General features: G+C 38.4%; 1 protein-coding gene across 1 annotated transcript in view; it reads right to left on the bottom strand.

The window, feature by feature from the left end:
* The window catches only part of LOC107594101 (nesprin-1-like), a gene marked incomplete at its 5' end in the record, with an annotated part of 65,702 nt that overhangs the window by 19,834 nt on the left and 18,425 nt on the right, over positions 1-27,443 (bottom strand). Inside the window, 44 exons of the mRNA XM_016284052.1 lie at positions 972-1,199; positions 2,253-2,537; positions 2,735-2,884; positions 3,006-3,188; positions 3,698-3,830; positions 3,921-4,117; positions 4,277-4,408; positions 4,866-5,039; positions 5,132-5,332; positions 5,472-5,591; positions 5,951-6,052; positions 6,138-6,347; positions 7,673-7,738; positions 8,671-8,766; positions 8,945-9,079; positions 10,585-10,776; positions 11,477-11,638; positions 12,355-12,549; positions 12,668-12,829; positions 12,912-13,031; positions 14,247-14,387; positions 14,926-15,114; positions 15,460-15,603; positions 16,545-16,727; positions 17,079-17,201; positions 17,291-17,476; positions 17,568-17,705; positions 17,887-18,069; positions 18,180-18,332; positions 18,465-18,620; positions 18,920-19,085; positions 19,412-19,680; positions 19,889-20,107; positions 20,214-20,358; positions 20,513-20,850; positions 21,070-23,230; positions 23,350-23,615; positions 23,966-24,142; positions 24,236-24,361; positions 24,469-24,615; positions 24,699-24,875; positions 25,942-26,109; positions 26,197-26,349; positions 26,494-26,820. Of these exons, the coding sequence (XP_016139538.1) occupies positions 972-1,199; positions 2,253-2,537; positions 2,735-2,884; positions 3,006-3,188; positions 3,698-3,830; positions 3,921-4,117; positions 4,277-4,408; positions 4,866-5,039; positions 5,132-5,332; positions 5,472-5,591; positions 5,951-6,052; positions 6,138-6,347; positions 7,673-7,738; positions 8,671-8,766; positions 8,945-9,079; positions 10,585-10,776; positions 11,477-11,638; positions 12,355-12,549; positions 12,668-12,829; positions 12,912-13,031; positions 14,247-14,387; positions 14,926-15,114; positions 15,460-15,603; positions 16,545-16,727; positions 17,079-17,201; positions 17,291-17,476; positions 17,568-17,705; positions 17,887-18,069; positions 18,180-18,332; positions 18,465-18,620; positions 18,920-19,085; positions 19,412-19,680; positions 19,889-20,107; positions 20,214-20,358; positions 20,513-20,850; positions 21,070-23,230; positions 23,350-23,615; positions 23,966-24,142; positions 24,236-24,361; positions 24,469-24,615; positions 24,699-24,875; positions 25,942-26,109; positions 26,197-26,349; positions 26,494-26,820 (9,678 nt within the window). The remainder of the gene's footprint in view (positions 1-971; positions 1,200-2,252; positions 2,538-2,734; positions 2,885-3,005; positions 3,189-3,697; positions 3,831-3,920; positions 4,118-4,276; positions 4,409-4,865; positions 5,040-5,131; positions 5,333-5,471; positions 5,592-5,950; positions 6,053-6,137; positions 6,348-7,672; positions 7,739-8,670; positions 8,767-8,944; positions 9,080-10,584; positions 10,777-11,476; positions 11,639-12,354; positions 12,550-12,667; positions 12,830-12,911; positions 13,032-14,246; positions 14,388-14,925; positions 15,115-15,459; positions 15,604-16,544; positions 16,728-17,078; positions 17,202-17,290; positions 17,477-17,567; positions 17,706-17,886; positions 18,070-18,179; positions 18,333-18,464; positions 18,621-18,919; positions 19,086-19,411; positions 19,681-19,888; positions 20,108-20,213; positions 20,359-20,512; positions 20,851-21,069; positions 23,231-23,349; positions 23,616-23,965; positions 24,143-24,235; positions 24,362-24,468; positions 24,616-24,698; positions 24,876-25,941; positions 26,110-26,196; positions 26,350-26,493; positions 26,821-27,443) is intronic.

Here is a 27,443-nt window from a genome sequence, read left to right as displayed (position 1 = left end):
TTCTGTATTCTACAGGGTTTACAGTGGTAGATTTAGAGCTATAAATCTTAAATGTCTAGATATTCTTAATGCTTCATAAACGTATCTATAATGCCTTATACTACACATTATAATTAATTATATTGTTTCATACACAACTATAACCACAGCTCATTTAAAATCTAATCTAAAAATATAAATTCATTAAAAAATCATTTTAAATGAATTAAATGCATTTACAACTCAGACAGAGATGACCATGATTCTGCATTTTTAATAAGGGCTAATATGAAATATAAAAATTTAGAGAAGTAGTGGCTGTTCAGAATTCATGATTAGTGCATTAGTAGAATAGACAAACACTTATTTATGAGAGCATATTATACAATTGATTTTAAGTAAAAAATATTTAAAAAAAGAATTTAAATTAATTTAAATTACTGTAAATGATTATAATACATTAAAAACAATTTGATGTGGGTATTAATGATACATCGGACTAACCAGACAATATATCTGATAAAAGGAGTAATTGATAACTTGTAAGATTGCAAATATTGTCAAGTTCACTTGTGAAAATTAAATTTTGTTGCTACAGTACATAATAATAATTGTTATGAAAGTGAATAAAGAACATGGAAACCATAATATAATGAGGTCTCATCAGCACTAACTAACAAAATAACAAGGAACAATATAATTTTGGAGCATTTATTAATGTTTGTTAAAGTTAGTGTTCATGTTAGTGCATTAACTAATGTTAACAGATCCAACTTTTGATCTTAAAAATGTAGCAGTAAATGTTGAGACTTAATTAAGATTAATACATGCTGTAGAAGTATTGTTCATTCTTAGTTTATGTTAGCTAATGTTAACAAATTAAATCTTAATGTAAAGTTTTACCACATAATCATATACACATGCACACACACGCATGCACAATCGCACGCGTGTGCGCACACACACACACACACACACAGAGTTGCACTCACAGCACAGTCTTGGATCCAGGTGGACACTTCCTCCTCTGTGATGTCTTTGTGGCTGGCTGTCTTGAGCATCTGGTTTGCTCTCTCCTCTAGTGTCTGGATGCTGGAGTCACTCTGTCCATAAAGATCTTTATAGCTCTGCCACAGCTGCAGGAGTGCCTTGCTGCTCTTCAGACGCTCCACAATCTCCTCCTGCAGACTGTTCCACCTGAATACCACAAAACACACACACTTCCATTCCATTAAGTGAAATGACATTTGGCCAAGCATGGTGACCCATACTTGGAATTAGTGCTCTGCATTTAACCCATCCAAAGTGCACACACACAGCAGTGAACACAGATCGGCTGAATGGATTCGAAAATGGTAAAACTCAACTGTTTAACTCTAGGGGAGTTGGAAAATGAGCCTATTTTCAAAAATAGTGGAGTGTTCCTTTAAGTTAGAACTATATCCAATTATATACAAACATTTACAAAAAAGTACTGTGACAGTATCATGGTACACTCTATATGTACACACACACACACACACATACATATATATACTGTATATATATATATATATGAAGAGTTAATTTGCAAAAACCGATAAACGTCACTTTCAGAAAAAATTCGCTGATTGCCGTGCATTATTCTCCACATATAGCGCGATCTGAACCCTAAACAAGTTTTGTCAAAAAAGCAGTTTTTGTCCACTTTCAAGGCATCGCGAGTTCACGTTTTACCGCAGAAGCCGACAAACACCCTTGTTGTTTTTGAACAGAAGCCGATAAATCCATTTTAGCGAATCAGCGTGCTGTATTCAGGTCAGGTGACAAGGCTACTTTCACTTTGAAAAGACGTGCTAGCTGAGAGGAGTTTCGTCAAAGTTGACTAAAAGTGATCGAGGATGGCTAATTTCAACGAACTTGATGAACCTTTGATATACTGTATTTGTTTAAGTTATTATTACTTAATCAAAACAACCCAACTGCAGTTTGATTGATATTATTGATTGATATTAATGCGCAATAAAAAAACGTGATTTCGAGTGCCTTCTTTCTTTGCGTGAACATTTGGGTGGCGTTATGCAAATCTTCCCACATCGTGACGTAGATATGTGGGGGCGTGTTAGAACGAGCCGTTTTAGGTAGGTGTGGCTGACTCTGAACTTTTATAAAGAATATCTCTTTGGATTTGAGACTTTAGTCTTTGGAACTTTACAGATCTTCTTTATGCACCAAGAGCTTGTAACACTCCAAAGAGAAAGGAAAAATGTTAATCACATCATATGACCCCTTTAAATCGTAAATTTCTTAAAAGTATATAACGTATGTAAAAAGCACAGAATGAAATTATCTACCAAAAGTCTGAATAGAGTTTGAAAAGTGTGCTGCAGCTGAAGTCTCACCCTCTCTGTGATACGTGTCTGCAGTATCTGCCAGTGGCAGTTCATGGCGCCAAGTTTCTCCGCAAAATCTGTTTTATCGCTGCGTTTGCTCTCTACGTCTGCACCACTGATCTGGAGCACTGATTGATTCACAAAGTCCACAGTGAGCTGTTTGCAATTCACATCCACTCTGAAGCCCTACAGGAAGTAAAGGACAACAACATGGAGAAAACAGTTCTCAATTATACACATAAAAATACTTGTGTTGCTAGACTTCTGATGAAAGCCATAAAATCCAATCCTACCACCAGATTAATGTGGAAAAGGATTGCCCTCTTAAATATGATAGGCCTTTTGTAGACTCTAACAGGTGTAAACCGGGTAAATGAAGTCACCTTGTATCGCTGCAGGTACTCCTGGATGACCTTTGACCCAACAGCCCCTTTGAGATTCTCCTCATCCTTTTCTATCACTCTCTCCATCAATGAAATCCAGTTCACAAGCTCAGCGATAGCGTGACGGGATGCTAGCTTATCCATCTGAGACTAAAAATAAATAAATCAATTATATTCAAAAGATGAAGGAACTAAGAACCCCATAAATTAAACTAATCCTATTTGTTGGAGCAGAAAGGTCTGTTTAGTGAGTGTAAGTGCTGGTCAGTACCTGGTGGAGTTTCTCTTGAACTACGGGAATGCGGGCGAGCAGTTCGGACCACTGAGAGTCCAGACGGGCGAGTTCAGACCGCAGGGACGCGGTGTCCATCTTCTTGAGTCTGAGCAGCTGGTTTCCCTCGTTCAGTACAGAGGCCTTCAGACTGGAGCGGGTCTCCACCTCCTTACTGAACTCCTGCACAGAAGAAAAGACAGCACATGAAATAACCTGGATCTTGTGCTTTCTGGTATTACTTCTTTATAGACATGCAAATATATAAATAATTATACAAATAATAATCGTTTAATTATTCATAATCATTAATTAAAGCTTCTTTTGAAAATATTTTCATTGACAAAAACATCCAACTGTGAATATCAATTATTATATAATAACAATTATATTATATTACAAAAAAAAGAAGAAATACAATAAAAACATGTTTAAAAACGTAATAAATAAAATAAATATGATCCGAGACACTGGGATAGGCTCCAGCAATAATAATAAAAAATTATTACAAATAAAATAAAATAAAATAAAAATTCTAATAAAATTTAAAATAAAATAAAATTATTCAATTTTGTTCACTAGCAAAGCTTGGACCAGTATGGTCTTTCTGGTGAAACTGGTTGACTAAATGCACCAACATCCCAAACACACCCCATGCCTGTGATTTCTTGCACTGAACCAGTCTAACTAACCAGAAAAGCTGATAACTGGTCTTTAACGGTCTCCAGTTCCTGAGGACCAGCAACAAACTGTGTGTTCCAGAAGTCCAAGCGTTCCAGAGCTTCCTGTAGCCAGCGACTCAATTCAACAGACTCACGCTTATACCTATGACAAACAACATGCACATATAATAATAAATATAAAATATAACAATTAAACAACAGACATGAAATTCAGTTAAAAAAATCCCCTGACCTTGTTGAGTGCTTCAGGATGGATTCCAGGTTCTGTAGCTCTTTGTTGATCTTGGTGGAGTTGTTGAGCCAGTGCTCGCCCAAAAGAGTGAGCTGGTTCTCCAAGCTGGAGCAGCTCACACATGACAGAAGATGCTTCCCTTCCTCCAGCACCTGATGCAGCTTGTGTTGGTGCTCCGTCAGACTGGCTTTAAGGGCCTAACGTGACGATAATGGAAGGTCAATTTGGGAATCTGGTATAATTAGATTATCTATCCTAATAACAGATCACACCCATATTGGCAAGTTACTGTAGACTACGTTACAACTAATCCTAACAAGGCATGACGGCTGAAGATTTATGATTTCACTATGTACCTGATAGAGCTCTATTCTTTCATTCAGTCTCTCCTCTGACTCCTCCACCAGGCCGATGCTCGGCAGACTTCCCTCCACATCCTCTAGCAATCGGTACAAGTTCTGATAGTCTGAAACTAGACGACTCCACGTCTGATAAAGGCACAAAAACATACAAATACATATGTGAGTATGTAAGAAACTATTTCATACTTTGAAATATTACTACCATTTAAAAGTTTAGGATTGTTAGGATTATTGAATAGTTTTGAAAGTCTCTTATGCTCACCAAAGCTGCATTTATTTGATCAAAAATGCAGTAAAAAAACAGTAATATTATGAAATATTATTAACATAAAAAAAAAGTATTTGTATATGTTGTAAAATGAAACATTTATTATTATTATCAATGCTGAAAACAGTTGTACTACTTAATATTTTTGTGAAAACCGTGATACATTTTTTCCCAGGATTTTTTGAAAGTTCAAATGAAAAGTTCAAATTCATTTGAAATAGAAATCTTTCCAGTCACTTATGACTTCTTCCAAAGTCCAAGCTTTTGAACAATTGTACAGTATATATTCATAATACTTCATAAAAATCATGTTACCTCTGAGATGCACTCCAGCTCAACTCCTTTTTTGTGCGCTTGCTTAAGCACATCCTGAGCCCGGGCTAGTGTCTCCTCCAGAGTCTGACGCTCACGTGGCAAAACAAAGGCACTGATTTTTTTGTAGAATGTCTCGGTGAGGACCATGTGCCACTCCAAACCTTGGAAAAATTCCTGGAAAATAAACATTTGGGGACACATAAGCATATGAGGGACATGCACAACCTTCTAAATAAACACAAGATGTATTTGGGAGTTTTGTATACCTTGTGTTTGTCTAGAAGGTTGTGCACATCCTCTACTGAGCTGGCGATCATCTTCTGGTCAGCGTTCATCTTATCCTGGGCCGTGTCCACCAGATCAATTAGATCCTGCAGAACTCGTTCATACTGATTCTTCAGTGACATGTTCTGGTTCAGCCCGCTCCGTCGAGAGCCCACAGTCATCACTAGTTCCTCATAAGCATCCTGTCCAGCACACACGGACAACTTTGAGAAGACTCGGGTATTTCATTTCTAAGCCTCTATAACTTGGGACTACTTGGTGCGCTTCTGTTTTTATAGTAACTGATAACACAAAATGTTGATGCCACTGACTGGTTGTTACCTGTAGCTTCAGCAGCTCATTGGTGGAGAACTGGTCCGGCTGTAGCTCCGCCCCTCTGGCTTTCAGCTCTGTTATTCTGTGCTCAAAGTCTTTCAGCATCTCCTCTGCCTCTGCAATAGTCTGTCAGAACAAAAGTGAGTTCACAGCGATATGATTGGATGAAGTGTAAACAGTTTTATTGTTAACTAAAACTAAAACTATAAAACTAATAATAAATTAAGCAAAAAAAGTGTAATGTAAACATTTAAAAAACTAAAACTAATAAAAATGACAAAACAACATGACAAAATGCTTAAAAACTTTAAATTAAAATGAAAAATTTAAATATTAAAAAATAATAATACTATAATAATATATGAATAAAACAAACACTGGCATACTACTGCAATCATTGTTAATAAATATGACAACATCTAATAATGAAATACAATTTGTAATCGCAGTGCATTAATTAATAATCAAGAAGTATTCTTTCTTACTTCAATCTGTTTAGTTGTTGTGTGGTCAAGAACTCCTGCCACTTTCTGGATAATCTGGAACTTGCTTTCACTAAGCGCTGTAAAGAGATGGTGCAGCTCCGTCTGAAAACAAACAGGAACTGAGATGATGTTGCAGGGTTGCATTAATGTACAGAACTGAACGGTGCCCATTAAGCCTGATTCCCACCTGGAAAGCTGTGAGCTCCCGCATTCTGCTCCTCATGGTGTCACAGCGGCGGTCCAGTGCTGAGTCCAGAGCTCCCAGGCGTCGAGTCAGACAGTCGAGGGTGTCCTTCATCAGCATCTGCTCTTCCTCAGATAGTCCCACAGAGCCGCCTATCAGCCCCTCGCTGTGGCTGACCTGCCTCGTCACCTCCGTCACTTCTTTTCCCAATGTCTGCGAAGCAAGGAAGCGTTTGACCATTTTAACTTCACTAAAACTTAAGATTTATATATATATATACACTTATGCATTATCAGATGCTTTTATCCAATAGAGAAGCATAAGCAATTCATCACTGTGCCAACAACATTCATGGTATACTATACAATGCCACCTTGTGAAGTAACACGACGCCGCTTGATATTGGTATTCAAATGTGAGTGAGTGTGACATGTGGCCAAGTATGGTGACCCATACTAGGAATTAGTGCTCTGCGTTTAACCCATCCTATGTGCACATACACACACACACACACACCGTGAACACACACCCTGAGCAGTGGGCAGACATTTATGCTCCGGCGCCCGGGGAACAGGCGGGGGTTCGGTGCCTTGCTCAAGGGCACCTCAGTCGTGGTGAAGGTGGAAGAGAGCGCTGTACAATTACAATTCCTGCCGGACTTGAGACTCGAACTCGCAACCCGATCTATCTGTAGTTTTAATTTTTACTATTAGCAATTTAGCAGTGTTATTATTGTTAACTAAAACAATAATAAAAAAAATCTGTAATTAAAATGAAATATAAATATTATAAAATATAAATAAATAAATAAAAACTTAAACGTGAAAAACTTAAAAATTAGAAATGTTGTCTTGGCAAGTCAAATTAATACAACAAAAAATTAAATTAAATTAAATTAGTGCCATATAGAAATATTAAGCAAAATTACTAAAACTAAAATTAAAATATACAAATAAAGCTAATGCAAAATATTCATAAATACAGTAATAGTATATAAATAATACTTAAACAACACTGACTATTAGGAATGCTCAAGTACTTGCACATTTATATAAACAGATGGGAAGCAGTGGCCTAAAAATTGTCTCTAATTAAAATTACTAATTTAATTATATTACAAATGTTCTAAAAATAACTAGAAATTATACTAAAAATACTAAAAACGGTCTAATATTTTTTATATATATTGGTACTAACATTATAATAATTAATCATTTTAAGAATTTAAAATATATTTTAAAAAGCAATAATAATTTAATGCAATTTTAATATTCCATGTAATTTTCTGTCCAGAATAAATATATGTAAGGATACATATATATTTTTAAAAAATCATGTAAAGACTACTGGGATGCATTTCTATTTATATGTCAGATACCAACTGATTCTAAAGTATTATATACTTAAGTGTGCAAATGTCTCTAACATGGAAAAAAAAAACATCCAATGAGGGTGGGCGAATAGGTTTGGCTTTCTCCTGGAGGAAGGCTAATGTCTGTCTCATAGGAATCAGTTACAGATCCGATAAATGTTCAGACCTCATGGTTGGAGAGCTGCGTCTCAGCGTTCTCCGTCAGCAGCGCAGGGCCAGAAAACAGTGTGTTCTCCACATGACAATCTGGCGCTTCTGAATCAGCTACTGTTTTGTTATTAGTTTAAGTATTTGCTATTGACTGTTCAAATGCAGAGTTTTGCGCATCGTGTGTGTGTGTGTGTGTGTGTGTGTGTGTGTGTGTGTGCACGAGAGAAAGAGAGAGAGAGAGAGAGAGAGCGCGAGAGATCGAGGGAGGGAGTGAGAGAGAGAGAGAGAGAGAGAGAGACAGGGTCACATCACAGTGGAGTCAGCTGTCTTAACCGTGGCTTGTGTACTGCAAACACATACCAGCTTCATCACTGTGTCTGTCACGCGACTCTGTTCCCCTTTCGGGCTCTGTCTTTACATTTATTTTGAAAGATGAAGCTCGTGATTATGGTAAGGGGCGTTACATTTCCGATGAGTGCTTGCAGTGTTCGGCCAATCACAATGCACTGGGTCAGCTGGCCAATCAGAGCAGACTGCGCTTGTCAAAGGAGGGACTTTGTAGAAAACGAAGTGTTTGAGAGAGGCGGGGCATAGAGGACCTACAATAATGTACAGTATTTGAAAAATAATGTGTTTTTTTAACATTAAAGCATGTCAACATATCCTGTTACACCAAATACACAAAATAATGATATTTAAAAAAGCATCATATGACCCCTTTAAATTTCATCAATAAATTCAAATAGTAAGATACTATAGGGATGTTACCAAGCAAATGAAATCAGTATCAACAACATTTCTATTTGCAATGCAGATGTGGCACAGAATCTGCATCTGAAGTGGCATTTAGATGCATTTACACAGACTGTTTAATGCAGGACATGAATGCAGTTAACCTGCCGGTACAAAAGCATAAATAATGTTATAATATATATCGCAAACCCCTAGAGTCAGAGATTTTAGTCTGAGGTAAAAATTATATACCTGTGAGATGTGAGAGAAATGTTACCTGGCTCTGACGGGTGACGCCTGCTGGGTGAGTATTTCCTCTCCACGACTCGCTACAGATTTCAACAGCTTCTTCTGCTCTGCAAGTTGCTCTTCAAGCTCCTGAATTAACCCAAAATATTGTCATTCCTCATTTAAACAGATGCTTTCTTATTGAATGCAACTTACAGTAGACTTACCACAGGTTCAGTCCCACTGGAGGACACAATGGTGATAGTTCTAGATCCATTATTTTGTTTTTTAAAACCCCAAAACTACCTTCTTGTAAAATGTGATCTACCTTCTGTTTCTGGAGGGTGTCCTGGTGCTGTAGGCTGCGTGTGGAGCGGGCCTGGGCCAGCCAGTCCTGCATGTTTGGACTCTGGGAGAGACTGGAGTCTGATTCACTGGAGTCTGATGGCTCCTTAAGGGAATCCTGCAGGAGAGGGAGAATGCAAACATTAGTACTTACAGTGGATTAAAATTTTGGTTATCATTCTGCAATATTCTTATGAATAATAGCAGGAAAAGAGGAAGCCATGCAGGAGATTGTCATATTCAGACCGAACCCAGTGCTGCTGAATTATTCTGCACATAGAGTGACAAGCAAAATACTGTAGCTGTGATATATTATTATTACGCTCGCTCTTTGAGGGCCTTTCAACTCCTCCCAAATTAAAGTAGCCTGCAGGACATAAAAGACAAAATGTTCAGAGAATAAGAGAATCTCACAAAAAACATGTTTTGGTCAAATTTCACCCCAAAAGAAAAAAAGAATAATTTATATTTTATTTTATTATATTTTATTTTAATAGAACTTATTGTTTTATATTATGTTTATATATTTATTATTTTATGTATATTTTATATTTATTTATGTATATTAGGTTTATATATATATATTGTATATATATATATTATATATTGTTTTGCATTGTTTGCACTTAATAAATTATGGCTTTATTGTTTTTTTAATTGCTTTTATTTGTTTTTATTGCCTTCATGTTTAATTTTTATATTTTTATTAAAAAGATACTACATAAAATGCATTATTATTATTATTATTATTATCATCATGAACAATGATAATACCATGTTTTTTGGGCATCGTAATTTTTTTTCATTCTTGGAGAACCATCTAATGCAATGATATATGGCAGGGGGGGGGGACGGTGGTTCTGGGGAAGACAAAATGTTCAGAGAATAAGAGAATCTCACAAAAAACATGTTTTGGTCAAATTTCACCCCAAAAGAAAAAAAGAATAATTTATATTTTATTTTATTATATTTTATTTTAATAGAACTTATTGTTTTATATTATGTTTATATATTTATTATTTTATGTATATTTTATATTTATTTATGTATATTAGGTTTATATATATATATTGTATATATATATATTATATATTGTTTTGCATTGTTTGCACTTAATAAATTATGGCTTTATTGTTTTTTTAATTGCTTTTATTTGTTTTTATTGCCTTCATGTTTAATTTTTATATTTTTATTAAAAAGATACTACATAAAATGCATTATTATTATTGTTATCATCATGAACAATGATAATACCATGTTTTTTGGGCATCGTAATTTTTTTTCATTCTTGGAGAACCATCTAATGCAATGATATATGTCAGGGGTGGCGAACGTTGGTCCTGGAGAGCCGCAGCCCTGCATAGTTTTGCTTCAACCCTAATCAAACACACCTGAACAAGCTAATCAAGGTCTGAACGGTTACTAGGAAGCTACAGGCAGGTGAGTTTTAATTAGGGTTGGAGCTGAACTCTGCAGTGCTGCGGCTCTCCAGGACCGGAGTTCGCCACCGCTGATGTATGGTATATACATAAGTTAATTATTCAGTGTCATGACATACAGTATATCAAAGTATAATAGTATGAACACCTGTAAGTCGCTTTGGATTCAGAGTTCAAGCCCCACCTGAATGTTGATCTGCTTGTCCTGCAGCATCCTCTGCAGCTCTAGCAGGCTGCCTTTCAGCGTACGCAACTTCCTGGCCAGCTGCTCTGCGTCTTCCCTGTTCTCCGGCCGGCCTTCCAGCAGAAGATTCTCACTGTGTCTGGAGAGCTCGGAGAGAGCCAGCACCTTCTCCTCGATCTCCAGCAGCATGTTCTGCAGGAGCAACAGAAGCGAGGCCAGCTCAAACATGGTTCTTCCACTGTCATCCCAGGCCCTTACCAACACCTACAGCGCTGTACATTATCCGTAATCCCTCACGTGCCATGCTCCCAGTAAGCATGCATTCTTTAGGATAACAGGAATGTATAAAAGAACTTGAAAATATATCCAAAAATCAAAAAGACTATGCATATGCTTCTAATAAAAAGTCAAGGTGTTTCACAGTGGGACATCTGACAGTTTGTAACCTTCTCATGAAGGCAAAAGTAGCCCCGCCTCTTTCCCCACCAATACTGCAGCCACCCTCATGAATATGTAATAGGAGGCAGAGCAGATTTCCAGTGAGCACCAATCCTCTCTCAGGAATACTCTAATACCCTTAAAGCCATTATAACTGTGAACGGTGTTACGCTGAGACATTTACATAATCTGATTACAGCTCGTGCCACAGACGCTTAAGAATCAATCCATCTGAACGCTCAGACGCCTTCTAATACTGCTGTTTACGGTTAACAAAGTTTCCTGTTCCTGAGTCCAGTGGAATTCAGCAAAAACTCAATCATTTAAAAACACACAGCAGGCATAAGTTTCAGGAGTTAACACAAAATAATACATTTTCTTTTGTACTTCAATCTGTAAATAATTAATAAAGTACTGTACACATTTAGTGATCTGCTGTAGGGGGCGCTCTAACCTGGCAGTCTCTGAGTTGCTCTTCCATGTCTGAGTCTTGAGAGCAGGAAGTGATGTTACCGCGAATGCTCTGCAGCCATTGGTCCAGCTGGTCTGCCTGGTTCAGGTAGCGCTGTAAAGCCTGCGCCTCTTGCTGCTTTTCCACACGTTCACTCTGTCGCTCCTACACACATCAGCATATATACATATATACTGGGTATCTTTAAAGAACAGAAGCCTTTAACAGGCAATAAAAAGAGTGAAAAAATCAGTACACCATAACTTTCTGAAGAAACAAATATATACTGTATATAAAAAAAAAACAGAAAAAAAGATTATTGAAATACTGATCATAATTGTTAGTGAATATCCATCTTTCTGTTATTATGGATATTTTAAGATTTTTTATTATATTTTTTAAATAAATTAATGCTTTCCTACAGCAAGGACACATTAAATTGATCAAAAGTGACAGTGAAGACAGTTATAATGTTACAAAAGATTCCAATTTCAAATAAATGCTGTTCTTTTGAACTTTCAGTTCATCAAATAATCCAGAAAAAAACGTATTATGATTTCCACAAAAATATTAAGCAGCACAACAGTTTTGAATAATGATAATAAGATTTTTTTTTTTTGAGCAGTAAATCAGCATATTGTAATGATTTCTGAAGGATCATGTGACATTAAAGACTGGAGTAATGATGCTGAAAATTCAGCTTTGCATCACAAGAATAAATTACATTTTACAATGTATTCAGATAGAAAACTGTTATTTTAAATTGTAATAATATTTCACAATATTACTTTATTTTTTCACAACATGTTTGCAAAAAACTGAGCACTAATTAAGTATGAAGGGTGTTCTAAAAATAAGTTAAATTATTATTCCTGGCATACCTCAAGAAGTTGGCGTTTTCCAGAAGCCTTCATGTGGATGGTGGTCATCCTCTCGGTCAGCACTGTGAGTGTGGACTGCATGGCCAGCTGATCCGCAGAGTCCGAGTCCACCGCATCAGAGATCAGCTCTTCTGTGAAGCTGGACTGAAGATCATCTATATCATTCTGCAGTTTTACAATTTCCTCCATCTGATTCTGGAGGAATATGGCAGTATGAGGTTTGGTTGTGCATCAGTAATCTTATACATTTCTTACAGTTTAGAGCTAGAGCAAAAACAATGAAGAAGCTCCTTTAGTATTTCAATCTTCTCACCTGATGTAGGACCATTTGTCTGTCGGGACTGAGATCGTGCATAGGGGGCTCATTTAATCTGGTCTCGATAGACTCCATCTTAGTAGAGATGGACTGTAGAGAGCCCTGATAGCGCTGCTGCTTCTCCAGAGCCTCATAGAGCGTCTTCTGCTTTTCACTTATCTGTAAAACATGAAGATAAACTTGAAGACCAGATTTGAAATCCTGGTGCATTTGACTGTTGAACACAAAAAGTCATACGTACCACACTTTTGAGGGTCTCCCACGAGCGCTGAAGATCATCTAAGCTCGCTACAGACTCCAGCGCGGGATTGTACAGCTCCTGGATGGGCGCTCTGGTGAGAGTGGCTCTTCCCATGGACATCTACATTTAGGACAGTCAAGAGAAAACCATGCAAGATTAAATATATAATGTTAATACACTACAAAGTCATTGCACTGCAGTCTGTCACAGACTTAACATGTACTGATTCAGGTTAAAATTAAGGGTACTATATGTGACCCTGGACCACAAAACCAGTCTTAAGTCGCTTGGTTATATTTGTAGCAATAGCCAAAAATACATTGTATGGGTCAAAATTATAGATTTTTCTTTTATGCCAAAATCAGTAGAATATTAAGTAAAGATCATATTCCATGAAGATATTTTGTAAATTTCCTACTGTGAATATATCAAAACTTAATTTTTGATTAGTAATATGCATTGCTAAGAACTTCATTTGGACAACTTTAAAGATGATTTTCTCAGTATTTAGATTTTTTTGCACCCTCAGATTCCAGATATTCAAATAGTTGTCTCTCGGTCAAATATTATCCTATCCTAACAAACCATACATCAATGGAAAGCTCATTTATTCAGAATGATAATTAATAAAAAATTAAAAAATTGATCCTTATGACTGGTTTTGTGGTCCAGGGTCACATATGTTCAGAATGACGCATTATACCCACTATTACACCCGATTATAGTTTTTATTAATATTTTGAATCAGTTTGTATTTTTTTAAATGTTAGTTTTTATATTTTCCATTTTCATTTTATTTCAGTTTTTCGTTTTAGTAATGTTGATGTGCATTTCTATCATTTTAGTCTTTTTTCATGTCTCTATGGTTTTTATGAATTATTGTAACCATATACTGTACAAGCCATATAAATATTAGATGAAAATTAAATGAGAAATTAAATTAGAAATGGTGTTAACTGAAATAAGCTGAAGTTCTAAAATGAAATAAAAATAAATTAAAACTATATAAATATTTAAAATGATGGAATTAGATTTTATTTTTGTGAGGGACAAATAAACCAGTATAAATACGAGCATGTGATTCATTATTTGAATGGACTGGACAAAGATAAGACATTTTTACACAACAACTGACAATGTAGCACATTACTATACAAAACATTATTGCATATTGTTTCATATACTATTTCCACAAATAGAATGCAGTATACAGTATAAACTGCGCAGTAGACAGTATGTTGAGTTTCCTTAACCAGTGTAACTGGTAATTGCAAAAGGGCAGCACAGGCTAAAAGTCTGCTAGAAATCAGATTGCTTTGACATTCCTGCTAATACCTTGCTAATGGCTGCTTCAGGGTTAGTGATAGGAGAGGGAGATCGACAGAAAGCAGGAGAGCAGATCTCACTGCTGGTGCCCTCCTCGCCTGACTCCTCTGTCACAGGAGACAGGAGAGACTGACAGCGACTAGCCGACATCTGACAGCATCACAAGAATGAGAGAGTCACGGAGCAGAAGATATTAGTCGATCAGTTCACAAAGCTGTTAATCAAGTTATTTGATTTTGACATGCAAGGATCGCAGAGAGATACGTTAAGTAAAAAACGCTGTTCAGGTAAGAGGGTCAGTTTTTCATCAACACAATGCAAATTGATTTCTTATTCTGCATTTTCCGATTCATAATTTTCTTAATAAGTACTTTTGTTTTGTTTTCATGCAAAATATTTAAATATTTAAAACTAAATTTGGATTCATCTGAAAACCCTTTTGAAGGGTAACAAGTCTTAATATCTTATGCCATTTACTTGTCAAGTAAATTGATCCTTATTTAAGGATGATTATATATTTTTAATACAAGCCAATTAAAAACATGATTACAAATCATGTTTTGAAGTGCAGAGTTATTTAGAATATATGAACAAACAGCAATTGCTTTTTAAAATATTTAACACTCCAGTCTGTTTCCTTTTCCCTCAATTACACTGTCATGCCCACGTTCAGGGTAATGGTACGTACTGAGACTTGTGATTGGGTATTTCTTTTAATAGCATCACCGTCCAGTTCCTCCAGACTCTCGGTTAAACCCTCTGCATCACTCACTGTCAGGAGTGTGGTGGCGTGTTTAGCTTTCACCGTCAGCATCTTACACTTGGAGTTCAGGGATGCAATTTGCTCCTGGTAGCCCTTGATTTTCTGGGCCAGTTCCTGTTTAGATAAAAACAAACACAGAATATGACAGATGTTATTTAGCTACCCTTTAGGTTAATGCAAGAAACATGAAAAATCAGTCTGGCTAAACACAAACAGTAGACATTGAAACACAAAAACAAGATTAGCGGACAGTGTGGCATCTCTCAGCTGAATATCCATCTCACCTCATCAATGTTGTAATTTTGACCTAAAACGAAAACTATTCAATTTTTAAATTGTTTTTTAATTCATTATTTTTATTAATATTTAAAAAAATTAATTTTTAAAATCAATAACATTTATTCAAAATATTAATAAATACAATAATAGTATATAAATAATACAAAAATAACACTGCACCTCATGATGGTTAATTTGTGTCTGCAGCTCTTGAATGTTACTGGTGTTCACAGGTTGGTACTGAATGACCCGGTGAGCATCTTCAATCATGGCCTGCAGGTTTTTGACTTCCTGTTCATACTGTTCATACTGCACCACTGCCTCCTAAAACAGATATAACACACATATGCGCACGTTTATTTTTATATCACAAAGAATACATTAATTATAAACTTTAAAAGTACTCTTAAAGTACACATGCAAAGTTATTCATACTTTAAAAATAACCCTCTGAATATATCTCTAATTTATAATCCTTTCTGACCGATCATAAAACAAACACAACATTTGTTCCTAATAAGCTATAAGCACTAGGGCTGTCAAAATGACTGAAAAACTTTTTACAATTTTCTACTTAAATATTATCAAAATTCTAATTATATTCTAATTTAAAATGCATAATTTCAGTTTGGGGGAAAAAAGCTTTTGGCTTCTCTCCTGAGGCCACAAGAGGGCGCATCGAGCAAAATATTATGCACGTTTCTTCAAAGCGTAATAAAATAACATGACTATCTTTGAAAAAAACGTAGACATTTTTTTTAAAAGTTGAACTTGCATTAATTTTACATGGCTTTCTAAACATGCCGTTCTGCGAGACGCGAGTGCAACGCTGATCGATGTCACTCTAGAAAATGTGATAAATATGCGTTCTGTGTGAACGGCTTGGTTTCAGTTTAGACGTAAACAACATCTTATCCGCACTGATGCTCTCGTTTCCTGTAATATATGAATGAACAACGTAGCAGTGTCACATCTAGTGGGTTCAACTGGATAGGCTAACAAAAGCATTCAAATGCAATCAATGACACATACATCGTCATCGCATCTCGTGCGCCACATAAGGCTGCCTGACGGCTGACGTAGACCTTAAATTCGAATGCAAAATTTTAATATTCGAAATTCTGAAAACATTTTGACAGCCCTAATAAGCACGCAACACATGATTCAGGAAGATTCAGAAATGTACTGGATTTGGTGCTGGAATCGAGACCAGCTGGTAAGCAGGTGTTTTTATTCCCATCTGGTGCCGCAACAGCTCCTCCTACCTGTAGGATGTTGCATTGCTGGATGGCGGTGTGCTGCAGTTGACTGGCCTCTTGTTGCAGATTCAGAGCAGTGCGGCAGATGGACAGACTGGTCACCACTTCCTCAGGAACTCTTAGAGCGCTCTGACAGTCCTGTACGGCCTCCACCTGCTGCTTGAAGCACTCCATGTCCGCCAGCAAACGCTGAAAAAGATCAAAATCTATTCTAAGAACAAAACTACTTCCCTTCAACACTAAAGTATATGTAGCAAAAACAGGTTAATGGAAAGCACTTAGTAATTCACCTGAAGAACCTTTCTGTTACCAGGTCCAGATATTTAACCAGCCACTACACTACAGCCACAGACTTATTTACTTAGAAGAGTATACTTTATTATGTTTACTTTATGCATACTTGAAAGGAATAGTTCACCAAAAAATGAAACTTTGCTGAAAATTTCTCCAAATCTGTTTCCAGTGAAGAAGCAAACTTTTTGGAGGGTGTCTTAAAGAGGAAAATAAATACTTCTTGAGAACCAAGACAGATTAATGTACCTGTCTTTGAGTCAGTTGTTCTTTTAGACTCAGTCGGGACAGTTCTGGAGATGTAAGAGTGGCTTGAACCTGCTCCAGAGACACATGCAGGGACTTCACTTCAGTCTCAAACCTCTCCATATCCTGAAACAAAATAGAAAGGCAGTCGTATTTAGCTAGAGAAAAAGTCTCCAGTGTAGTTAAGAGAATAAAACATCAAAAAAACCTCACACCTTTGCTGCGTCCTGTAGACTCTGCAGTCGTAATCTGATGCTCTGCTCCAGCTCCTCAGTGTGCCGGCTCAGTTCTGACACCTGCTGTCCCATTGCCTCCACCTGCAGCGTCTCAGACAGTATCTCCACCTTCTCCTGCATGGCCCTCAGGTCACCATGGAGCTCACGTGACTCACGTAGAACAGACTGCAGGGCCAAAAACACAGATAGGTGATTTCACAAAAATAATTGAAGTTGGACTCTATGCTATTTGTGTATTCTGTGTATTGTGGTTCACCTGATACATCCTGATCTGCTCTTGCAGGTGTGAGGAGGAGTTCCAGATGATGTTGGCCTTCACCAGGCTCCTGGCTCTGTCTGTCCACTTCACTATGAACTCAAACATCTCGCTGTATTCATCTAGATGTGCATCAGCCTTGAGAGACAAGACATACCACATGACATTCATTATATGAAAAGCTCTAATTGAAAGGTAATAAATGATCAAATAGCTTGTAGGAAATTGGTTCGATTTGACTAAGATTGTGTCTTTTTTCTATTAGCAGAATGTTCTTTTTGTCTTTAATCGATTAGTAGAATATAACAGATCTTCTTGCCTTCTTTAGCCATATTGTCTTATATTCGGCCAGTCGAAGAGTGTGATGATGGATCTCTCGTAGTTTGGCAATAGCATCAGCCAGCTGTCTAGCTATCAGAGGGTTACGGCGACCAAAGTCCTGCACTGCTGCTTCTAGCTCAGCGAGATTTCGTCCACAGCCGTCAAGTTCATCACAGAGATGCTAGAAATACAGTCCAAGTACTTTATGATCATTCAAAAGAGGTAAATTTGTTTATAAAAAAACACCAGAAATATTATCAATTAAAAAGATTATTCGGATGCAACACTAACTCTGGCCTCATCTTTGGCCTGATCAATATCAGTGGCCTTTTCCTTTAGAGACGTAGAAACAGCCTTCAATTTTTCGGACACGTCATGAATTCTGGAGTTGAACTCCTCTTTAATAACTCTGGTCTTCTGGATGTCTCTCTCCTTGGCTTGAACCTAAAGATACGATTCATTATTTATATCTTACATGAAGCTTTAGTAAAATTGTTGTTGAAAACATATGTCTTCTACGAATTAATAAAAAACTGCCTATTAATCCACAATGAAAACAAAAGGGTAATTATGTACCTGGTCCTCAATGGATCCCAGTGCCAGGGACACTTCTGCCAGTTGCATTGAGATCTCAGATGGTAAAATAGTGTACAGGTCCAAGTATTTACTTTGCTGCTGTTCTGCAAGCTTGTCTACATTCTGACGATGAGTAATCAGCTCTCCATGCATCACCTGCACAATGATACAATTCAATTAAGGCAAATTCATAGTACCATTCTATTTACTTACTGTACACAATATGCAAACCATCTATATGCATGCAATACCAGGATGACACACTATGTTTGCTAAAATGTGCAGTATACAAGCAAGATATACTGCGCTGGCTACTGCATCCCACATTGCAATGTGCTCAGCTTTATTTCAAATCATCTAAATAAACATGCACTATAGTGAAAACAGTGTTGCATACTAAAGTTTATAACATATATTGCCAGATGCAGCATACTATTTCAGGTATTATTTTTCACCTCGAGTTCTTGAGTCAGAATGTCCAGATCAGATGTGGGGTTCAGCAGAAGCTCCCTGGAGTCCTGGATCCAGCTCTTGACAAGACTCAGTCCTCTCTCCACGCCTTCCCTGTCCGACAGTTCCTGCTGAACCCGAGTCTTTCCTGTCCTGGCCTTCTGCAGAAGACTACAAGAGACACGGAATAAACAGATTAGCATTCAGTCCATATTTGGCATCAGTCTAATTAGGCCAATATGGGAAGCAAGACTACACTGACATTAAACAGGTTGGTATTCAGTCTTTACTTTTCGCGCTAGCTACAAATGCACTGGTTACTGTAGGCAGCTGAATGACAACTAATATTACAGTGTATCGGTGATCATACTGATACAGTGTTTCTTTAAGGTCTGTAAAAACATGGTGCCATTTTCTATGACAAGTATTAAACAGCACTGTATTTTGGTGGATTTCATTATTATTGTTTTGTATTGGATTGGAGGAAGACTGTGTACCTTTCTAGCTGATCTTGCACAGCTTTGACCTCCCTCAGACAAGGCAATTTTTCATGATCAGCCGCTGGCACAGACACCTCCACACCATGTAGCAGGCTGAGAGCATACTGTCGTAGTAGAGTTAGAGAAGACAGCTCCCTCTCCAGGTCCTGACTAACCAGCTCGTACTGGTCCAGATTCGACTGCAGTGTGGCTTTGGAGGCTTTCTCAGCAGTGCAATCAGGAACGCGGCCCTTTAGTTCTTCTGTTACAGCTCTTACCTTCATCATCTGAACAACATAATATCTTGTTTGAAAAACTGTCATTTTTTGTAACATTAACCTGTTTGCCCAAGCTCTTGTACCATTAAATTTGATATATGTATTCAATATACCATTTCAAACCATTTAAATGTTGTAGCATTATAACATTTCCTTAATTTGAGTAGAGGCAGAACCCTGGGATATCTGGCCACAAATACCACAAGTGAAACTGCACCTTTTCTCTGAAAGTTCTCCATTCGTGGGCCGTATCCTCCAGCACCCTTTCTTGACCTCGTGCTACACTACGCAACCTGGTCCAGCGTTGCCACACTGTGGTCATGGATCGGCTTATGGTGGCTTTACTGGCGTCACTTCCAATCAGCTCTAACTGGGACGCTTGCTCTTCCAGACCAGTCAGCTTTTCTTGGAAACTGTTCACCATGGATACTAACGACTGCATGCCAAAGATGGAGACATTTTGAATTGGTTTATCATCATGTAGACATCTGAATAAGTTTATTGTCTCATGAAAGAGAGTCAATTCTGCATACTTAGCTCACCTTATGACTCCGGAGTTTCTCTTCAGCTTCCTGGTTTGTTGCAGCCTTGGCTGTGGAAAACTCTGTTAGCTTTTTCTCTGCCTCATTCATCAGCTCAATGACTGTCTGTCTGGCCTCCTGATATGAATTCCACTGGGCAACACAGCTGTAAAGGTCACATTATAACTGTGATTATAATTCAGGCCTACAACAGTGTTCTTTTTTAACATCACACTTAAGTCGATTTATAACACCAACCCCTTAATATATCTAAAGGTTCAAATGTTTTGAAAAAGATTGTATTCTGTACCAAACTGCACCTGTTCAGGATGTCTTGGTGGCACTGCAGCTGGTCTCTGACCTCTACGCCTCTCTGCTGTGCAGACTTCACACTAAGTTGAAGTTGCTCCTTGGCTGTAGGGTTGACCAGGTTTTCAAGTTGAGGTGGCAAAGATTCCAGCTCCTCAAGAACACCCAGGAACTCCTGTTCAGTGGCCATGATGTCTTCCTGTTGCCTCAGACACTCCTCGTAGTTCTCCACATCCACCCCAAGACTGGCCTGCTGCAAGAAGCCCACAGCATCCTCCAGCCACTCACAAGCTGTTTGCATTCTGGAGTGATACTTCTGGCACAAGGCGAGAGCTTGCTCTAGCGTTATCTACAGGAGAAACAATTGGATTCATTAGTGTGTTAGCTAGGGGAACCATTGGTTGATTAAGGAAGTCTTGCTGGCTTAGCTAGTTAAGAGGTTTGTTAGGCATACTGGCATCCCATGTTGGGGCCTAGTATCCAAAACATATTATGTTGACTATCTATGCAGGGTTTTGTGCTTTAACTAGTAGTCTTGGTTCCACTGATAGTTTAGATTAGAACTTGCCTGTTTGGAGCTGAGGGCACGTTGAACGTCAGCCTCCAGCTTGGCCATTTCTTGTAGACTTGAGTCCACATGAGGGGGAACGAGCTCATTGGCACTAGTGTACTTCTGCTTCTCTCTGGTGCTTAGAGCTGCCACTATTCTAAGCCTTGACTGAACTTCCTCTTGCATTATCTGTTGCTTTCTGATTTCCTCCTGGACCTTCTCAACCTTGACGTCTACCACCACCTCAGAGCCAAGTTCATCTTTGATTTGCTGGAGCCAAGTTAAGGTCCGATTGACTTCAGTCTCAAAGTCTTTACTCTGCACAAACCTGTTCTCACACTCCACAATTAGTTCCCCAACAGCTGACTGTAAGGACTGAAGCTCTTCTTGCCAAGAGGTTACCCGCTGCTTTGAAGCCTCATGTGCGGCGGAATCCATGTGGGGTGCCAGATTATCCATCTGCTCCATGAGTCGAGTGAGGTGAGAGCTGGCACCTTGAAGACTAGCAGCCAGGGCATGATAATTTTTCAATCTCTCCTCAGCTGACTGCGTCTCTGCATTGACTTTCACCAGTTGCTCTTTGGTGGCCTTCAGCTCTGAATCCACCTGCATAGCCATGGCTTGATGGTCCTCGAAAGATTCCAGTGTGTCGTCAAGATGTTCTACCCTCTGCTCAATCAATCTTTTCAGACCGTTGTAAAGACTAACCAGTTGGGCCATTTCTTCAGGTCTCCAAGGTTGGCCGGTGCTACGAAATCCCTCTTTCTTCTGGTTAAGTTCACTGACGGCTTGTCCAAGATTAGTCAGCTCCTCCAGGAGGGCTTTATAATCAGCCAGAAGACTGACAACCTCCTCAGTCTTAAGGCCGACGGACTGCGTCCCCAAGTTGTGGAACTGCTCCTCAAGTTCTTTAAGTGCTTTGTGGGTCACATCAATAAAGGAGGCATATTCCTGTCGGGCGAGAATGGCTTGTTGTATTTTCTCTTGTTTCTCCTTGGCTAGTCCCAAAATATTATTGTACTGTTGCGGAAGAGCAATCAATTTCTCATCTAAGTAGCAATGGTCCACTTCATTCAGAGTGGGAAGTATTTCTTGACCTGTTCTTTGCACAGTTAGAAGGAGGTTTTCATACTCCATGGCTTGATCCAATATTTGTTGGTATTTTGTAAGCTGCGAAATTAATTCTGCATCTCCATTCATGAGGTTTATCTCTGGGAAGGTCACAATATCAGCTTGCTTCAACCACTGGCATATCTTTTCGAGATCTACCTTGAAGTACTTCCTGGTCACCAATACTTTTTCCAGCTCCTGAAGCCTCTGGCTACACTTCTGTAGGGCAACTTCGAAGATATTCTGCAGCTCTTGGAGCTTGTTGAGCATCTCGGATTTCTCTTCTTCAGCAGCGTCTTTCATCAGATCCCTACCTTGGGACCACAGGGAGGTCAGCTCACTCTGATAGGCTCTCAAGCTGCTCTGAATGTTCCTGCAAGTCCTCACCTGCTTAGATAGGTCATCAGGAAGAAGGGCTATGTACTCCTCCGCTTGTGCTTTCTTTTCATTCTGCTGGACCCAGGTGATAGCTTGATTCACAGCCAAAAGAAACTGGGTTCTCTCTGTGAAGGCTTTGCTTAGGTGTTTCCTGCGTTGCGCGACTTTGATGCTCAATGACTCTACCTCTGCTTGAGTTTCTGAGATGAGCTGCTGCAGTCTTTGCCTTTCGTTTAGCCCGAGATGTGCTAAAACCCTATCTGCATCGCTCATGGCCTGGGCCAATAGAAGCTGCTTGGCTTCCAGCTCACTGCATATGCTTAGATGGTCGAAAAGGAAACTCTGAGCTAGTTCAGGTGGAGGACTCATCTTCATGGCTTCAGATAGGGCAGGCTGTTGCTCCTCAGCCCATTCGCAAGCTTCCCTCAAACGGGCCTCAACTTGGCCCATGTCTTCAAGGGTCACAATGGAGTCTTGGATCTTCCTCTCTATGAGACTCTCTAGATGGGCCCATCGCTGCTCAAAGTGGCCAATCTGCTCCTTCACCAGCTCTTTATCATCCAGGTTTAAGTGGTACATTACTTTTTGCTTCTGCTCTTTGAGGTCCTCAAGTGTGCTTTTCTTTTCTTTAAGAACAACCGAGAGTTTCCGAAGAGCCTCCAAATGATCAGATGAACTCTCAGCATCAGTTCTACAAGATCATAAAATAATAATGTATCTCACAGAAGTCTCAAATTACACTTCCAATGTAGCACTAATTAAAAGTGACATATGAATACATTTACACTAAATCCTGAATAACAGTTTTACCTGGCCAGGTTATCCCATTCCTTGGACACCTGTTCAAAGAGGGCTTCCATGGCACTGATGCAGTCATGATACTCTTTAGTCCTCTGCAGATCTTCCTCTCTCTGAGCCTGCAGTTTGTTGGCCTGATGGCACAGTTCCAGCCATGCATGGCTCAGTCGTCCAATCTCTGTATGCTCAGGAGACTCCTGCCCTTCTGTCAGCTTACTCACAAGCTCTGTCATCTTAGTCAGAGTGCTCTGTCTGCTTTGAAGCTGCTCGCCAAATTCCTACAGGCAACATGAGCACAGAGGATAAGCCAGATGTATAAAAAGAGATAACATGAAAAACAGAAATGAAAAATGACTCTTCCTGCTGAAGTAATCAATGCCAGGGCAGGTGAAAAATGATATAAACCAATAAAATCATAGCCTACTTTTCATAATTCAATAAAAAACCAAATCAAGTCCCATCCTACATTATTTCCAACTGAAATTTAGTTTGACCCAAAGTACATTAAATAATAGAAGTTAAATGTATGTGAATGTCATTCTATGTTGTCTTTAAATAAACAAAAATATGTACATTTATGTATATGAATAAATCCTATTTAAGATTTTTTATTTGAAAATTAATTTACATTGGCTTGATCAAGCATGTTTTGAGCAATCTTGGGCTCCAACTCGGCAGGTCTCCTGGACAGACTTTGCAATTGCTGTTCCATATCTTGGAAAAGTGTTGCGAGTTCCTGTTTTTGCTCTTTAATCTCCCTCCAACTATTCGACAGTTCTTGAGAAGTGGTCATCCTCTCCTCAATCTGTAGAATTGACAATATCAATTATATTACAATTAACTGGATTAATTTTATATTCCACAGCAGTGTTAGTCGAGTCTGCATAATCAAACTCACCATCATTTTGGTTTGCTGTATTTTGGCAGCTGTGGTTCTGACAGGCTCATCAGATAAATCACACACTGAACAAACCAGGTCTAGATACGTACTAGCCTGCTCCTGTAGGGCTCTAAAGTGCTTCACCTATGGATAAGTAGTCAAAATGTAAGTAAATATATTTAAGTTGTGTAGACAACTTTCAAGCTGGTTTGTATTAGCGTAATATCAATCTGCAGCTCTGTGACATCTACCTGTTTTAGAGCCTCTTGGAGGCCGTAGGGAGTTTGCGCCTGCAGCTGGATCTCCTCTTTAACGGTGGACAGCCACGTCTGACACTGCTGCAGTGTGTCCTGATGGCTGACGTGCTTCTGGAGCTCACGGTCAAGACTCTGATACACCTGATGAGCCAAATGTTAATTAATAGACTGAAATTATAAGATGGTTTCTACTAATGAGATCTTTTATTAGCAGGAGTGCTCACACGCTGAGCTGTGCTGCAAATAGCCGAATAACTGTCTCTGGTTCCCTGCTGGTGTGCCTGGATCTGCTGACTGATCTTGGTCTGGACTTGCTCCGTGCAGCTACTGGTGAGGAGATCGCCTTTGTCCTTCAGGCTGGTCAAACGCTCCTCAAAACCAGCTATTTCCTCCATTATTGCCTGAGAAGAAACAGTAATGAAACTAAGTATGTAGTAAGAAACAGACTATGAAAATGTTTATAAATGCTGCATGGATTTTTTGTAATTTTATTGCTTGTAAGTTACTGTAAAGCTATTGTTCATGGGATATTGGATCTGTAGCGTCTGGACCAATCAGACACACCATTTTTCATTTGATTTAACAAATCAATTATTCATTAGATTAAGAAATCGTCACAGGCCCCTCACCCAATAAACTGGATGCCAGGATGTCTGCAACCAGGCCCCCCTGGTTACCATGGCAACCCTGACACCAGATACATTTACGACCGCATGGAATTTAGGTGTGGAAAATCACTGCCTTGTCCATAAGGAAAATCCACAAAGGCACAGTAGGAATGGACTTTTCTACTAATTAATTCATAGGAAAACTTTTATTTGAATGAACACACATAGCCTTCAGGTCATTGGGTATATTATTGCTGTTTTGTATATTATCTGTTGTATTGTAAACTATTTTATGCCTGCTTATGATAGAACCACTCATTCATGTAACCTTACATATAACGTGTTTGGTCTCTATTCATTCGTATTCGGATTATCTAATTGAGAGTGTATATTGTATGTTTACACCTACGCAACATATTAGTGTTCTAAGAGTCTTTAGTAATTTTGATCCAAGTTTCATGTGCAAATTACTTTATGTGTTTATGTAGTATGTTAGACCAGTTTAAGTGTTTATGTAGTATGTTAGACTAGTTTAAGTGTTTATGTAGTTAATAAAACCTTACTTGTATCACACTTGACGTGGTTCATTGTTTGCTCATAACTGGAGTCACTTAATCATGCAGATTTATGCTACAAGCTTTTGTAGAATTGTACAGTAAGGAAGTTACTTCCCTTAACCAGGAAATTAACATTCTTAGAATTGACAAGACAGTTGACCCTGAGAGGTCAGCTAAATATCTACAACGGATCTAAAATATTCATAATTAATTATAACTAGTTATGATTAATTATTCATATTTCCCATGAGCTGATTCGTTACAGATCATATAATTAATAGCTATAATAACAGTGCACACACCTTGTGTCTGGCTAGTTGTTGTGTGGCTGTCTCTAGATTGCCACTTTGCATTGAGTCAGAAGTGACCAGCCTGCTAGACATCTGTAACAGCCATTTCTCTACTTCTTGTAGCTCACTGTTATAGACTTCATGCTCTCTCACGCTCTCGGTCAAACTCTGAACGTGGACCTACAACAGAAAAATATTAGACCAGCAATAATGCATGGAATCAATGTAGCAGAGACAATCATTTTTAAAGGGTCTGCCTGACAGTACCTTGGCATCATTGCATAATTCTTGATAGTCGGCTTTCAGCTTGCTGATGTCTTCACTGATAGACGGGTCACGGATTGTTTTAAGAAGTGCATCTCCCTTCTCTATAACCGATTTGACTGCTGACTCATGGGACTGGATGGTCTGCTGGATTGTCTAGAAGGGGACAAAGGATGCATTATGCAAAGGATGCATAAAGGGTTTACATGACTCTCTGAAGATGGTTGTATTTGTCACCTTCATAACTAATTCAGTGCATGTATCTTCATTTCTCACCAAAAACAAAAGTGTTTTCCTCACCTTATATTTGGCTAGCTGAGCCTTTTTTTGGTAAAGTTCAGCTTTTGGCTCCACTGGAGACGCCAGCAGTGATTTTGTCTCTGTAAGCCATTGTGTTTGAGTCTTATATTTGTCCAGGAAGTCTTTGGAGAGCTGTATGGATTTCTCTGTGGCACTGAGCTCTGACCGCAGAGCTCTGATCAATGTCTCCAGCTGGCAGAGTCGGGTGTCGACTTCTTCCTTGAGCTGCTCTGCCTCAGGTTCCTCCAGGAACGTCATGGCACGATCCGTCTTTTCACGCATGGTCTTCAGGAAGGTGTGACCCAGCTCCATGTCGCCCTGCAGAGCCTGAGACATTAAATAGCAAGTTTCTTATGCACATGATCCTTCAGAAGTCATTCTAATATGCTGATTTGGTGCTCAATAAATATTTCTTATTATTATCAATGCTGAAAGCAGTTGTGCTGATTAATATTTTTGTGGAAACCGTAAAAATTCCAGGATTTTTCTGATGAATAGAAAGTCCAAAAGAACAGCATGAATTTGAAATCTTGGTCCCACTTTATATGATGTGGCCTTAACTACTATGTACTTACATCAAAAAATAAGTACAATGTACTTATTGTGTTCATATTGTATTGCAAAACACTTTTGCTGCTATCGAGGTGGGATACGGGTAAGGTTAGGGACAGGTTGGTGGTCTGGGTAGGTTTAAGGGTGGGTTAAGGTGTAAGGGATGGGTCAACAGTGTAATTATAAATGTAATTACAGAAATTAAATACAGATGTAATTACATGCAGGTATTTTTTTAAAAACATAAGTACAATGTAAAAACATGTATGTACACAATAAGTGCATTGTGCCAAATTATTAATTTAAATGTAAGTACATAGTTGTTAAGGCAACTTGATATAAAGTGGGACCTAAAAGTATCAATTTTTTCCAAAAAAATCTGACCTCAGATTGTTGTA

Source organism: Sinocyclocheilus grahami, unplaced genomic scaffold, assembly GCF_001515645.1.
Source record: "Sinocyclocheilus grahami isolate Dianchi unplaced genomic scaffold, SAMN03320097.WGS_v1.1 scaffold179.1, whole genome shotgun sequence".
NCBI lineage: Eukaryota > Metazoa > Chordata > Actinopteri > Cypriniformes > Cyprinidae > Sinocyclocheilus > Sinocyclocheilus grahami.
This window is presented reverse-complemented; position numbering and strand designations above follow the sequence as displayed.